This window comes from Malus domestica, chromosome 04 (genome assembly GCF_042453785.1).
Source record: "Malus domestica chromosome 04, GDT2T_hap1".
Taxonomy (NCBI): Eukaryota; Viridiplantae; Streptophyta; class Magnoliopsida; order Rosales; family Rosaceae; genus Malus; species Malus domestica.
Genome location: NC_091664.1, coordinates 25,329,878 through 25,344,459, shown reverse-complemented (window position 1 = coordinate 25,344,459; position 14,582 = coordinate 25,329,878). Strand labels below are relative to the sequence as shown.

Here is a 14,582-nt window from a genome sequence, read left to right as displayed (position 1 = left end):
TTGCTCAACTCACCTTTCTCATATATATTTTAGAATTTCCTCAACACTCGACTGAGAGGACGGCACTACGAGCTAGCTAGCTAGCTACCTAGAGCTACCTAGAGCTACCCTTCTCACAAACAAGCTCATTAGGTTAGAGAGAGAGAGAGGGAAAAGTGATCTTAATCAAAACGGTGAATCAGCTGAGACACTCTTCTGCACTTCTCTGCCCTGCTAGCCCACTCATTTATAACAAAACAGGCAAATGAGGGGTGTTAAAGGTATATGGAGAAACAAGGAAATAATTGGCTCCTTCCTTGATGTAACTAGTCATTTCCATTTACCTATCGATCGCATTTTAAAATGTGTATAAAAGAGGATCTTTGTGTTTTTTTTTTTTTAGATGCAAAGCATACTCAATAAAATAGAAAAAACCCTAATTAATAAATTATTTCAATATGTATTAAACTGTAATTTGACACGTAAAAGAGACTCGAGAAGCAATTTAAAAATTTAAATAAATGTTTTAAAAAGAAATAGTACTGCAAGGCTTAGTTGGGTGTAGGACCCCATGATGCGTAGGGGTCCACACAAATTGTGATACCTTGCAACAACAGGACCACATCACCACAATATCACGATATCACTATTAGCCAATATCAGATACTACAATATTATTAGTGTAGGCGCATTAATATTTTGTTTAAAAGTTTTATGATCATATATACCCACCTGAACTGTAGGAATATATGATCAGCAGTGCATTTGGCAGTACCCAGTACTGTAAGTTTTGCCTTTTGCCGGTGTGACCATTTTCTTAATGGGATGGTGACTGCTGTCCACAGAAACCCTACAAATTTTGGAGTGCATATACACAAAGGTCAGTGGCTTTCCAACCAGCTAAAATCATTATCAGAGAAAAAGGCCGAGTAAGAAAGTGCGTTTCTGTATCTCAGTCACTGACATCATTGTTTTTAATTCATAACAAAGTAGGTGTTAATATTATTTTGAAGATCATGCTATCTAGATATTGGCTAGCTGCATTAGTATATAGTGAATCTGCCACACTTGTTACTCCATACCAGCACCACTAAGAAAAATATTTGCGTTTGATGGCCATAATGTTATGTAATTGTACTAATTCACGAGTTGTGAAGTAATTAGACGACATGATTGATATTATAGCTGAAAATCTAATTAATAGTAATAAATAAATACATATGTTGTAACATGTGTGAATTAATAACACTTGCAGCTTTTGTGTTGGACATAATCCCCTTCCATTTCAAACTTAAAACATAATTACAGAGGCTCTAGTGCATATATATCACATGCATCTTGCCCTTCATCCAACTAACACTGGTCCACTACCGCTGTCCCTATGCTGTCTTAATTAACCCATCCAACACAAGCTTTCTGATTAGATTTCTATCTCTTGATTAATTAGTTTTAGTGTTGACAATTAACTAGTAGCTAGAAGGAAATTATATTCATCAAGAATATTATGCACAGAAAATCTTACAATCCTAAGACGATGACCTGCCCTACGTACCAAGGCCTTCTCGAGGTCTTGTAATTTCAAGACCATAGTCCTCCTGGGAGCAGGCTTGTGCTTGCGACGAAACATATAGTATCATATCCGTCTTCAATATCAGTACATTTTTATCTGTCTCAACTTCTGAAACAATTTCGTTTCTGATAGAACAATTAACCAGGATGGAGAAGATGATGCTGATTGCTGATGTCGTTTACCTAATAATATACAGAAACTGCGTTTGAAGCGTAATCCCGTAAACATAAACTTTTTTGTATGACTTGATGGTAATGGTGGTGTTGAAAATAGTTAAGTTAGCAAGATATTCTTTGACTCTTGATGTATATTTAGAGTGGTTTCACTAGTAAAAAAAACTCCTTGCGCAACAAAACACACATCGTCGCGCATAGTCACTTTGCGCAACAAAATTTTAAGCGACGAAACAAACATCATTGCTCAAAGTCACTTTGCGTGACAAAATTTTAAAATTCGTCGCACAAAGTCTTTACAAACATAAAAAATTATTTTTTAAAAACCTTTGCGCGACGAAATCTAATATTTCGTCGCCTAAACCAATTTATTTTCTTTTTTATTTAATTTTATATTATAAATTTTAAACTATAATTATTTTCATAAGTTTTTATTATTTTTTAAAAACTTTGTGTGACGAATATCAATATTTCGTCGCCTAAATCCTATTTATTTGCTTTTTATTTAATTTTATATTTTATATTGTTAAGCTAAATTATTTTCTTTGCGTGACAAATCAACATTTGGTCGCCTAAACTCTATTTATTTTAATTTATTTATATTTTAAATTGTAAAATAAAATTATTTTGTTTTTTATTATTTATAAAAAAAATTTAAAAAAAATTAAAAAAAAATTGTGCGACAAACATATATTTCGTCGTGCAAAATCCTTAAATTTGGATGGGCGCCAAAAATGGGACATGGGAAATTTTAAAAAAAAAATTTAGACTTTGCGCGACGAAATTTTAAAATTCGTCGCAGAAAGTCTTTACAAACATAAAAAATTATTTTTTAAAATCCTTTGCGCGACGAAATCTAATATTTCGTCGCCTAAACCAATTTATTTTCTTTTTTATTTAATTTTATATTATAAATTTTAAACTATAATTATTTTCATAAGTTTTTATTATTTTTTAAAAACTTTGTGCGACGAATATCAATATTTCGTCGCCTAAATCCTATTTATTTGCTTTTTATTTAATTTTATATTTTATATTGTTAAGCTAAATTATTTTCTTTGCGTGACAAATCAACATTTGGTCACCTAAACTCTATTTATTTTAATTTATTTATATTTTAAATTGTAAAATAAAATTATTTTGTTTTTTATTATTTATAAAAAAATTTTAAAAAAAATTGTGCGACAAACATATATTTCGTCGTGCAAAATCCTTAAATTTGGATGGGCGCCAAAAATGGGACATGGGAAATTTTAAAAAAAAAAATTTAGACTTTGCGCGACAAAATTTTAAAATTCGTCGCGCAAAGTCTTTACAAACATAAAAAATTATTTTTTAAAAACCTTTGCGCGACGAAATAGATTTCGTCGCCTAAACCAATTTATTTTCTTTTTTATTTAATTTTATATTATAAATTTTAAACTATAATTATTTTCATAAGTTTTTATTATTTTTTAAAAACTTTGTGCGACGAATATCAATATTTCGTCGCCTAAATCCTATTTATTTGCTTTTTATTTAATTTTATATTTTATATTGTTAAACTAAATTATTTTCTTTGCGTGACAAATCAACATTTGGTCACCTAAACTCTATTTATTTTAATTTATTTATATTTTAAATTGTAAAATAAAATTATTTTGTTTTTTATTATTTATAAAAAAATTTAAAAAAATTTTGTGCGACAAACATATATTTCGTCGTGCAAAATCCTTAAATTTGGATGGGCGCCAAAAATGGGACATGGGAAATTTAAAAAAAAATATTTAGACTTTGCGCGACGAATCTTTCATTGTGCAAAACTCTGCGTGACCAAAATTTTGTTGCGCAAACCCCTAAAAATTTGGGGGGGCGCCAAAAATGGAATATGGGAAATTTTATTTTTTTAAGACGCGACAAATTTTATCGCGCAAAGTGACACGCCCCGATCCTAAAATCAAGGCGTGCTGGCCGCCACGTGAGCGTGACGTAACCAAAAGTGCGATGCGGAAGCAAAAGATATGAGAAATATGAAGAAATAAAAAAACCAACTACTAGCAATAATAACCAACTAGCATGCTAGAGTGAGTTTAAGTGTGCAGTACACAATTTCAGAGCATAAATACTAGGTGCAGTCAAGTAGGACTATAATTAAATTACAACACCCGCAGGTGAGTCCTACATGCAGGAAGTCTGTCAGAACGCCGAAGAAAACCTCATGAGCAACCAACTGCTAACTAGAACCTGGAGGGGCGCAAAACAAAATTGAGTGGGTCAGTAAAACCAAAGTTTTCCAAAACATTTCATTTAAAACATTTCTAACCCCTCACTGTAAAACCTGTATACTTTCCCAGAAAATAACATAATAGCATAAAATTTGTTCAAATCTCTCAAAACATTAATCTTTACCAAAATCCAGCAAGTATGCCATGCAATAATGTCAATGACAGAATATGGATGCATCAATGTAACAGGTGACATAATGAATAAACCGGAGACCCTGCAGTTGGTCCTGTAAGGTTAATTCTATAGCTCAATATCCAATCCAGCCGGAGTCACCACGGTGACCTGTACGGCGCTACTCATAAGTCGGAACTACCTGAAGTAGTCTGTACGACAAGAATGGTGAAATAATACGCTTTAGTGCTTCTCTCATTAATCGTCTGCGCGCATAATCTAAGGTCACCTACCAGTTGGAACCACCTCTAGTGATCTGTACGACTAGCATGTCGGAACCTTCTCATGGTCTGTACGACATGCACCTACTTGGATCCAAGGTGAACGTGCGGTGCGGTGAATACTATAAGCACTAGCACCAGGGGTGCAGGTTATGAGCTCTCAACACAATTCACATCATCAATAATTCACATGAATAACAGAAACCTCACCCGATACCCACATGTGCGTCCACAGCACCAATTCACATATATATATATATATATATGCATCAAATATCAATTCATATAATTCACAATATGCATGCATGGCATTTTAAAACATACTTTCATTTAAATTCAATTTCTATGAAAAATCAATAGTATATAAGTATAAATAGAAAACAACTGCCCACTCACTGGTAAGTCGATGGGTCGTAACCCCTGTGACGTCCCTGGATGCGCTCGTCCTCGGGATAGGTGTCACCTATATGCGAAACAACTATAAAAACATTAATTAAAGCACATAACCGACAATTCGAAATAACTTCTCATACGGTGCTCAATTTGGGTATATGAATATACCACAGTGACCTACTCGACGTCACGAACGTCGACATATTTTTAGAAAAAAATTTGGGCTTGTCACGCGCCCCCACGCGCCTGGACAGGCACGGGTCCACGCGCGTCTCCTACCTTGGGCTCGCCGGACTGGTTTTTCCGGTGGCCAGAAAACTAGGGATTTTTCAATCTCCTTGTTCTCCGTCATTTCTCAACCAATTTCTTCGTATTTTATATCAATTTGAAGCCCTCAACATGTAGAATCACGTTAGACAAATTTAAGGCTCTAAAAATAACGAAATCTCACCGGAAAATTTCCAAGAAAACCGGCCAACTTTGAACTCAATGATCCCGACGTCCAAAACCTTCAAACTAAGCACTCCGAGCTTCCTTAGGACCTCACCAAGCTCACTATAAGCTTAGAATTTCCTGAAATCCAACAATTCACGTGTGCATGAACAGTGATCTCAAAATGGGTTTCGGGTTTCACGTGATATCGAGGGTTCCAAGTTCTAAAAATTGCACCAATGAACTCACAAGCTTGCAAGGATTCACAAACTTACCTTTTTGACGTCGATCCGTGAAGGTTGGAGGGTTTTGGTGCCTCGTCCATACGAGTCGAGAGGGAGAGAGGAAGAACTGAGAAGGGAAGAGAGATGAGGGCACGGGGAAAGGGACAGGGTGTCCCGTGTGTGTGTGTGGTCCCTCAAAACAATTCCAACCTTATTTTCCTAACCACACAAATATACACATATCCTTTAATCAAATTCCAATTTTTCCAAAACTTAGGGAAGAATATATATATATATTATTCATAATATGTCACACCCATACCTTAGTAACCACCAGGGCAGTTTCGTCGTTTCACAACATCGAGAATAAAAGTTAACAACCATTGTCCACATGGGTGTCACGTCATCAGTTAATAGTCATACTAACAGATGTATGAGACTGTCCCAAAATTAACACTTTAAGTATGACTCTGGGATGAAAAAAACTTGATGTACTAAATGTTGAAAACCACAAAACTTCAGAGTAGTAAATAGAGTTTAACCCTATTTTTTTCTTTGGTTCATGAATAAAACTTTCCTGGCACGATTTAGGTTCCTAAAAGAATGGTAATAATTTATTTAGGTTCCTAAAAGTAGCCCTAAACCTTTTTTGGTGAAAACCCTAATTTTTTTTTTTAGAGTTTTAACGAAAAGTCCACGATACTATTTATTTTAACGAAAAATCACATTTTTATACTAAAAAGTCAAACCTGGTACTATTTATTTTACCATTTATTTTGTTCTTATCATTAAAACTCAAAGTTTCCAAGCCTTTTCCATTAGTTTTTTTTTTAATTTTATCAATACCCTAATGCAACTTTTTTCTGAGTCATCTGAACCATCTCCCTTTGATTTCCTTTTTCCTTTTTGTTTTGTTTTTTTTTATTATTTATTATTTTATTTTTGTCAAATTTTCCTTTTTGTTAAAGGTGATGAATAATGTTTAATGACCTGATGATTAATTGTACTAATAGTCGACTTACTAGACCCACTTCCTATCAAGTTGGCTCCCAAGTCTCTTTCCAAGGGCACTTCCCTATGTGCAGCTATTACTAGATCTATACATGCTTCTCCTGTCCTTGAAATCAGATAGAGGGAAATAGACTTAGCACAGTTTTTCTTTTTTACGGATCAAGCTACAAAACTAGCTAGGTCAATGAGTTTCGAACGTTTCATACTCATCTAAGCTTAGTTGTAACCGGTTGTATATATATTTGTGTTTATTTTTTATTTGACGTAACTTGTCACGTCAAGAGAGAAAGACGTATAAACTATTGACCAATTTTTATTTATTTATATGATCAATAATATTACAAGAGTTTGTAACCCCCTTGGCATATTGAGGACCATGTGGGGTTAAGGATCATGACTCTGTGGGTGAGAGAAGAGAGAGAGATTCGTGAGTAGACATCCATGTTCACTTCAGAGGATTGTGGAAATCTTAGCAACATGTAATAAAACAACAAAACTAATACCCAATGTGTAGAGCAAAACATGGTCCAAGGAAAAAGCTAGTAGCTAAATAGGTAGATACAAAATTTTGTTCACACATTTATCTGCTTTTTCATTGCTAGCAAGCTAGCTAGCACCCAAATAATTATTGATCAAGTTTTGCGTAAGAAATTAATTCATTTTAGTGAATAACCAATGTTTCAAGACCATTGTGATAAAGGATAGTAGTAAAGGAGAAATCATTTGCATGCACTTCCTTTCTTCTTTTGCACATATTTGTTTATTTATGTTCATTGATTTATCTTTGATTTATTCAATTTAGTGATTATAAATGAATTGAAATGTGCAGAAGATAAAGAAAAGTGTGTAAATTCCTTTTCAATAAAGAGGTGAAACAATTGATGAGGACTGGCTGCTAGCACACATTTCTCCTTAACCATGAAAATAAAAGATTAACAATTTACACATATGTAAATAATTGTCAATTATTGATGCATATGAATACACTAAAAAACTATCTCAGGGCATAGCTCTTTGAACCAAACATGCATTAGCGAATTCTAAAACACTGTTTCTACTATTACTACCAAATGGTGATATCAAACAAAAGAAGGTTGCTATTATATTAATTAACCACATCGTTATGCTTAGCAAAATAAAATTAGCCTCTTTTATATTATAATTTATCTTGGTCCTACCACAGCAATTAATCTGATTTGCTTAATAGTATTTTGGATCTTTGAATGAAATGCTTAAGTAAAACATTTTTGTATCTTATCAACACAAAAAGTATGTATTAAATATGTTGGATGCGCGCGGCCCATTGACCTGGCATTCCACTCCACTTATAAGGCAGTGATAGAGATGTGAGTAGTAGAGACAAATTAACCAAATAAAACTGAGATTTATGAATGCGAAAGCAGTGGAGTGAAGATTGCACTTGGAATGTCCTTTCGGAATTAGGATTATAAAATCTCAGAGATGTCAATTCTGTAAGCTATACTTGACATCACATGCCAAAAGAAATATTAGTTTATGATTATAAGTGAAAAGGGTCAGTATTAAGTTATATTTTGAGTTAGTGGTTAATGAGTTGGCTCTCAGCAAAAGGCAGGAGGCAAGCATGGAAAGTAGGTAAAGCTGCCATTAGGCAACTCTAGTCCTCGTTAATGGACATATCACTCGCAGCCGCTGGCATGGCATGGCATGGCACACTATCCCTCACAGTGGACAAAAAATAATATACATTGCAATATCTTTATTTCATTCCAAATGAACATAAAGATATAAGACTTGCAACATGATATATATTTCTAGAAGAGTGCATAAATATTGACATATAATACAAAACATTCATCATGTTTTTATGACCCAATTTTTTTAGGTTTATTTTTATTAATATAATGTTATACTTTACCTAAAATTTTACTTTAGCTCTTACTATTTATTTTATCTTAATTCATCATATGTACACATTATTTGTGCATGACAGTGAATATAAGAATTCATTAAAAATAGAAAAATTAAGACCTACTTCATTGATGGACGTTGCACATGAAACGATTAGTTCGACTCAAGGTACGGCTCCCATAGAAGTTGTTGACTCTCTTAACAGCAAAGGGCAATATTTTTTTTCATAGTAATAATGGGTGGTCTCATGAGATCTTTTAGAGGATTCCTTATCAACCCACGCACGGAGATCTTTCCATTGGTAGGTAAGAGAGCTCCTCTCTTAGAGCAATTCCACTTCAAAAAACTTTGTGACAGCATCTAGCGCATTTATCCACTTAAGTGAACAGTAATAGGCCACAATGAACAGTAATAGGCCAAAGCATCACCATTCCTTAAAAAATGCGCTGGCACAAACGATTTACACCCCTACAAAATGAGCTGGCACCCAATCCATTTAAAATTTTTAATAAATAAATAAATAAATAAAATAGTTTTAATTTTGGATAAGATTTTTAACCAATCTCGTAACGTCACTTGTCATTATCTGAACGTACTATTTTGTGAATAGATTTCCGTTAAGATTTGCAACCAATCCCGATGCGTCATGTGTCACTATCTGTTTACAATAATTTAGCCAAGATTACGATAAGATTTTCAACCAATCTTATTACGCTACATGTTGTTATCCGAACGTATTATTTTGTAAATAGATTTCCAATAAGATTTTCAACTAATCCCAACGTGCCACGTGTCACTTCCTGTTTGCAATAATTTAGCCAAGATTTCAATAAGATTTTCAACCAATCACGTAGTGTGACATTGTCCAAAACCTCATCATTTCTTTTTTTATTCATATAAACCCTACATCTCTACATCCATCATCACACCAAATTCAATCCTTCTTTTTAGCTCAGAATCCTTCTTCATCGTTTTCAAATCTTGAGTTTTTTTTTTACAATGTCTTCTTCAAGGAGAGTGCATAAACAATTTGTGGTGCAACATAAAAGATTGTTGGCACAACAGGAAGAATTGATTAATCTCGAGGAAGGTGGAGGTGGAGATGAGGCTTTCGCAATGGAGGAGGATTCAGATGATGACCATAGAAGGCAGAGGGCCTCACATTCCCGTCATGTCATGGAAGCTGTCGGTCAAATAGCCAAACTCAGACATGCCGCAAACTTCAATAGAAAAAGGGAAAGACGAGGTAAAGAGCTATTGGAAGATTATTTTATTCCCAACATCGTATTCCCTTATCATGTCATGTTTTTAAACGTCATTTTAGAATGCAACGAAGTTTGTTCAACAAAATCATGAGTGCTATTTGCAACCATGATCCATATTTTATGCAAAAAGATGATGTTTTTCGTGTTCTAAGTCTTCTTCCAGAGCAAAAAATTAAGGCTACCTTGCGAATGCTTGCATATGGAACATCTGCAGATCAAGTGGATAAGATCGGGAGGATGGGAAAAACAAATGTTCTGGAGTCCCTGATGCGGTTTTGCTCTGCAATTGAAGCTCTGTGCACCAATTAGTACCTCTAAACATCCACGCCAAGGGACATGCGAAGGCTTCTGAGGAAGGGTGAGATGCGAGGCTTCCCTGGCATGATTGGAAGCATCGACTGCATGTAATGGACTTGGAAAAAATGTCCAAGTGGGTGGCAAGGAGCTTATGGCAACATAAAATGAGCCAAAAGTATCATTTTGGAAGCGGTGACTTCATTTGATACATGGATTTGGCTTTTTTTTTTCTTTTTGGTGTTCCAGGAGCTCAGAATGACCTAAATGTCCTTGCTCAATCTCCAGTGTTCGACAATTTGCTTCAAGGAAAATCGCCAAGATGCACATATTAGGTTAATGGCACTAAATACGACGGACCATACTACCTTGCATACGGCATTTACCCAAGGTGGTCTACGTTTGTCAAAATAATGCCACATCCACAAACTGAAAAAGAAAAACACTTGGCAAAATGTCAAGAAGGGTGTAGGAATGATGTGGAGCGTTGTTTTGGTATCCTGCAAGCTCATTGGGCAATTGTCAAGTCTGCTGCTAGACTGTTTGATGTCGAGGCTCTTCGATCCATCATGATGACGTGTATTATTCTCCACAACATGATTGTGGAAGATGAGGATGATTATGATGCCGTCGATGAATATGAGCCAAATCCAATGAACAACTCAAGAACAAATATCTACTGTGCTCATGACCGGACTGAATATCTCATGCAACACGAGTTTGTTGGAACGGGATGGACATTACAATGAATTGATCGTTCAGCGGTGAATTAATCGTTCAGCGGTGCACTGATGTGCAAGAGCCATAGTGGCACGTAACCTGCCAGAATGACTTGATTGAGCACAAGTGGGGATTGCACGAAGGTGAAGATAATTAAAATGAGCTTGTGGTTGAAGAATAAAGTGTAATTTTTTTTTTAAGTTTATGTAATTTTATTTGGTGTGTTTTTTTTTTAAGTTTATTTGGTGAGGTTATATAATCTTAGTTGACGTGTTTAAATAAAGTACAAAAAAAAATTGAAATTGCATAAAGTTCTAAAAATAAATAAGAAATTACATAAAGTACTAATAATAAATAAGAAATTACACAAGAAATTAAATAAAGTACTACAAATAAATACGAAATTATACAAAGTCTCTGGAGCTAGGATATGTGGTGCAAGGATCTTCATTGCTAGGATTTGTGTAGCTATAACCCCCTCGAATTGTTTCCACATCTCTTTCACGCCTCCTTTGCACGACATCTTTTTTTTTCGATGTCAAAAAATATTTTGAATTCGGAGACAGTCCTACTAGATACTTGTTCATAATGTCACGGTCTGCTTGAGCTATCCTTTCTTCTCTAAACATCTCATTTTCTCGATTAAGTGCTTCTCTAATCATCTCTTTCTCTTGATTAACTATTTCTCTTTGTCTCTTAGCTGCCGCATCACGGGTCTCAGTAGCTTCTATTATTACTACCATAGCAGCATCTTGTTCCTCATCTTTATTCGCTTCCCGCGCCATGTTCAGTTCACCCTGGCCTCCATATATTTAGTGTAGTCATTTTTGGAAGAACTACATTTTTTCTTTGATGCATTTTTACCTTGAGGCCTAAGGGACTGATGAGTCGGTTGGGTCTCCGGCACTTCTTCAGGCGTCACTTCCTTGTTTTCAAATGTGTCGCCTTCTTGTTCGGTTGTGTTTGGTTCTGGCGAACTGTGTAGACTCATGTTGTGCATTACAACTTCTGGACCGGTTGACACAATTTTGTATCTGGGGCAATCTTTGATAATTTGCCAACATTCCCATTTGTTGAATGATTTGTTGTGGTTCTTCACATTGTAGAAAGCTTGTGCTTGTAGTATCTATAAATGTGGGATAAGACAGTATTATAAAAAATGTGGGTGTAACACAAATAAATAAATTAAAATATTGATGCGGGTGGAATACATATGAATAAATAAAAATATTGTCACCTAATTTGCTAAACTTGTCCCACTACGTATATTACCGGAAGCATGAGAGATGACGTTTTTCCAACAAGTAAAAGATGCGTTGAGTTTTTTCCAACGACCTTGACTACTTTTGGCGTCTTTTTCATGTACATCGCAAAACGCTTTCTAATTTTACTCAACATTTCTTGCTTATCCATCTCATTAACCGTAATCGGGTCATGAGTTGTGTGAACCCAACATTCACACAATGTAACATCTTCAATGAACTTCCACGAAGACATTTTTTTCTCTCAAAGTGTAGAAAATATTGAAATGTAGAAAGTGTAGAAAAAATTAAAATGTGGTGTAAGGTGGAAGATGAGAGTTAGGTATTCATAGAATTTTTTTTTAAAATTTTTCTGTATTTTTTCATAATTTTTAATAATTTTTAATTTAGTTAATTAATCTGGACCGTTGGATTTAAAAATATTCAAATCCAACAGCCTATAAGCTGCCACGTGGCCAATGGTCAGAATTATGACCATTGGGCCTTTTTTTTTTTTTTTTTTGGGCGAAAAACGTGGACCGTTGATCTGTAATTGGACGGTCCAAATCAAAAGTGAAATTCAAATTTCCTTTACCGTTGGAAATCCAACGATCTCTGAATGGCTATTAGCTACTCGCACCCACAGCCGTGTGAAAGCCATGCGCCAGGCAAATACGCTGATTCCTTGGTTAGTCAAGTTTGGGTTGGCCTGAAGACCAACTTGGGCTGGGTGCCAGGCAAGTTTGTGGGTTGGAGGGGATTGCCAGAGTCCTAGCCTGGTTTTTTGACTGGGTGCTGGACTATTCCACCTCCGGTGGAAATGCTCTTAGCATTTCACACCGAAAGTTCTGTAGCAAAACTGGCCTTTAATGGACAATACTTTTAAGATTAAAGAACTTCACCTATGGTTAGAACATGGGTTGAAACACTTGGCGGGGTAACCGCGTATTATTAGGAATCCTGAAAAAAACAAATGCTCGTAGAAAAAAAGATAAAAATAACATTGGTGCACGAGGTATAACCCGATTAGTGTTGTAATAAAAAGAGTAAATTGTAGCAATGATCCATCAACTTTAATCAAATTGGAACAATGGTCCCTCAGCTAAAAATCCATTACCATTGGTCCCTCAACTTATCAAAATTTGTAGCTATAGTCATTTTCATCAATTTCATCAAAATTTTGTCAAAATAAGTTATGTTGGAATAACCATTTATATAATTAGGGTCCATCAACTCATTAAAGTATGTAATTATGGTCATTTTCATCAATTGCATCAAAATTTTTGTCAAAACGAGTTATGTTTGAATGACCATTGCTACAATTAGGTTAAAGTTAAGGGACCATTTCTCCAGTTGAATTAAAGTTGAGGGACCAATGGTAATGAATTTTGAATTGAGGGACCATAGCTGCACGTTTAGATGAGTTGAGGGACCAATGGTAATGGATTTTTAGTTGATGGATCATTATTCCAATTGAGTTAAGAGCAAGTCCAGCGGGGACAAAATGTCCCAGCCCTCAGTCCAGAAAACAAGCCAGGCCCCTGTCAATCAAGTCCACCCCCTCAAGTTTACTGGTACCCAGCCTGAGCTGGGCTCTGGACCAGCCCAAAAGAGACTGAGCAAGAAGCCGAGCTGTTGGCCTGGCGCGTGCGCTTCACGCAGGCGTGGCGCGAGTGCCCGACAGGCTTTCAGAGCCCGGGCCCACATGCAGGCGCTGTCAGTTCCACCCCCCGAGTTTGCGACGTGGCTCCCTCTCTGCCGTTGGATTTCCAACGGCTAGTTTTCTAGACCGTTGGATTTCCAACGGTAAAAAAATTTTAAATTTTACTTTTAAAATAGACCGTCGGATCAAAGATCAACGGTCCACGTTTTTTTCACAAAAAGTAAATAAAAAAAAAAGGGCCCAACGGTCAGAAATATGACCGTTGGCCACGTGGCAACTCCCTAGCTCTTGGATTTGAATATTTTTCAAATCCAACGGTCCAGATTAATTAACTATATTAAAATTCATTAAAAATTATTAAAAAATACAGAAAATTTATTAAAAAATACAGAAAATTTTAAAAAAATTACAGAAAATTTTGAAAAATGTTAATTTTTTTTCCTATAAATACCTAACCCTCATCTTCTACCTTTACACAACATTTCAATATTTTCTACACTTTAAGAGAAAAAAATGTCTTTGTGGAAGCTCATTGAAGATGTTACGTTGTGTGAATGTTGGGTTCACACTACTCATGATCCGATTACGGGTAATGAGATGGATAAGTGAGAAATGTGGAGTAAAATTACGAAAGCGTTTTGCGATGTACATGGAGAAAACGCCAGAACTAGTCAAGGTCTTCAAGGTAGTTGGAAAAAACTCAACGCATCCTTTACTTGTTGGAAAAACGCCATCTCTCATGCTTCCGGTAACCTCCGTAGTGGGACAAGTTTAGCGGATCAGGTGACAATATTTTTATTTATTTATATGCATTCCACTCACATTAATATTTTGATTTATTTAATTTCGTATGTAATTTTTATGTTATTTCTTATGTAATTTCTTATGTAATTTTTATTTAATTTCTTATGTCATTTTTATGTAATTTATATGCATTCCACCCGTATCAATATTTTGAATTTATTTATTTGTGTTACACCTGCATTTTTTAACACTATGTTATCCCACATTTTTATAGACACTACAAGCTCAAGCATTCTACAATTCAAAGAATGGGAACAAATCATTCA

At 35.1% G+C, this 14,582-nt stretch overlaps 1 protein-coding gene across 1 annotated transcript; it reads left to right on the top strand.

The window, feature by feature from the left end:
* Nucleotides 1–9,328: 9,328 nt before the first annotated feature.
* On the top strand, nucleotides 9,329–9,903 carry LOC139195072 (uncharacterized). The gene is made up of 2 exons (XM_070820261.1): nucleotides 9,329–9,575; nucleotides 9,725–9,903. The coding sequence occupies exons 1-2, from the start codon at nucleotides 9,329–9,331 to the stop codon at nucleotides 9,901–9,903; spliced, it is 426 nt and encodes a 141-aa protein (XP_070676362.1).
* The last annotated feature ends 4,679 nt before the right edge of the window (nucleotides 9,904–14,582 follow it).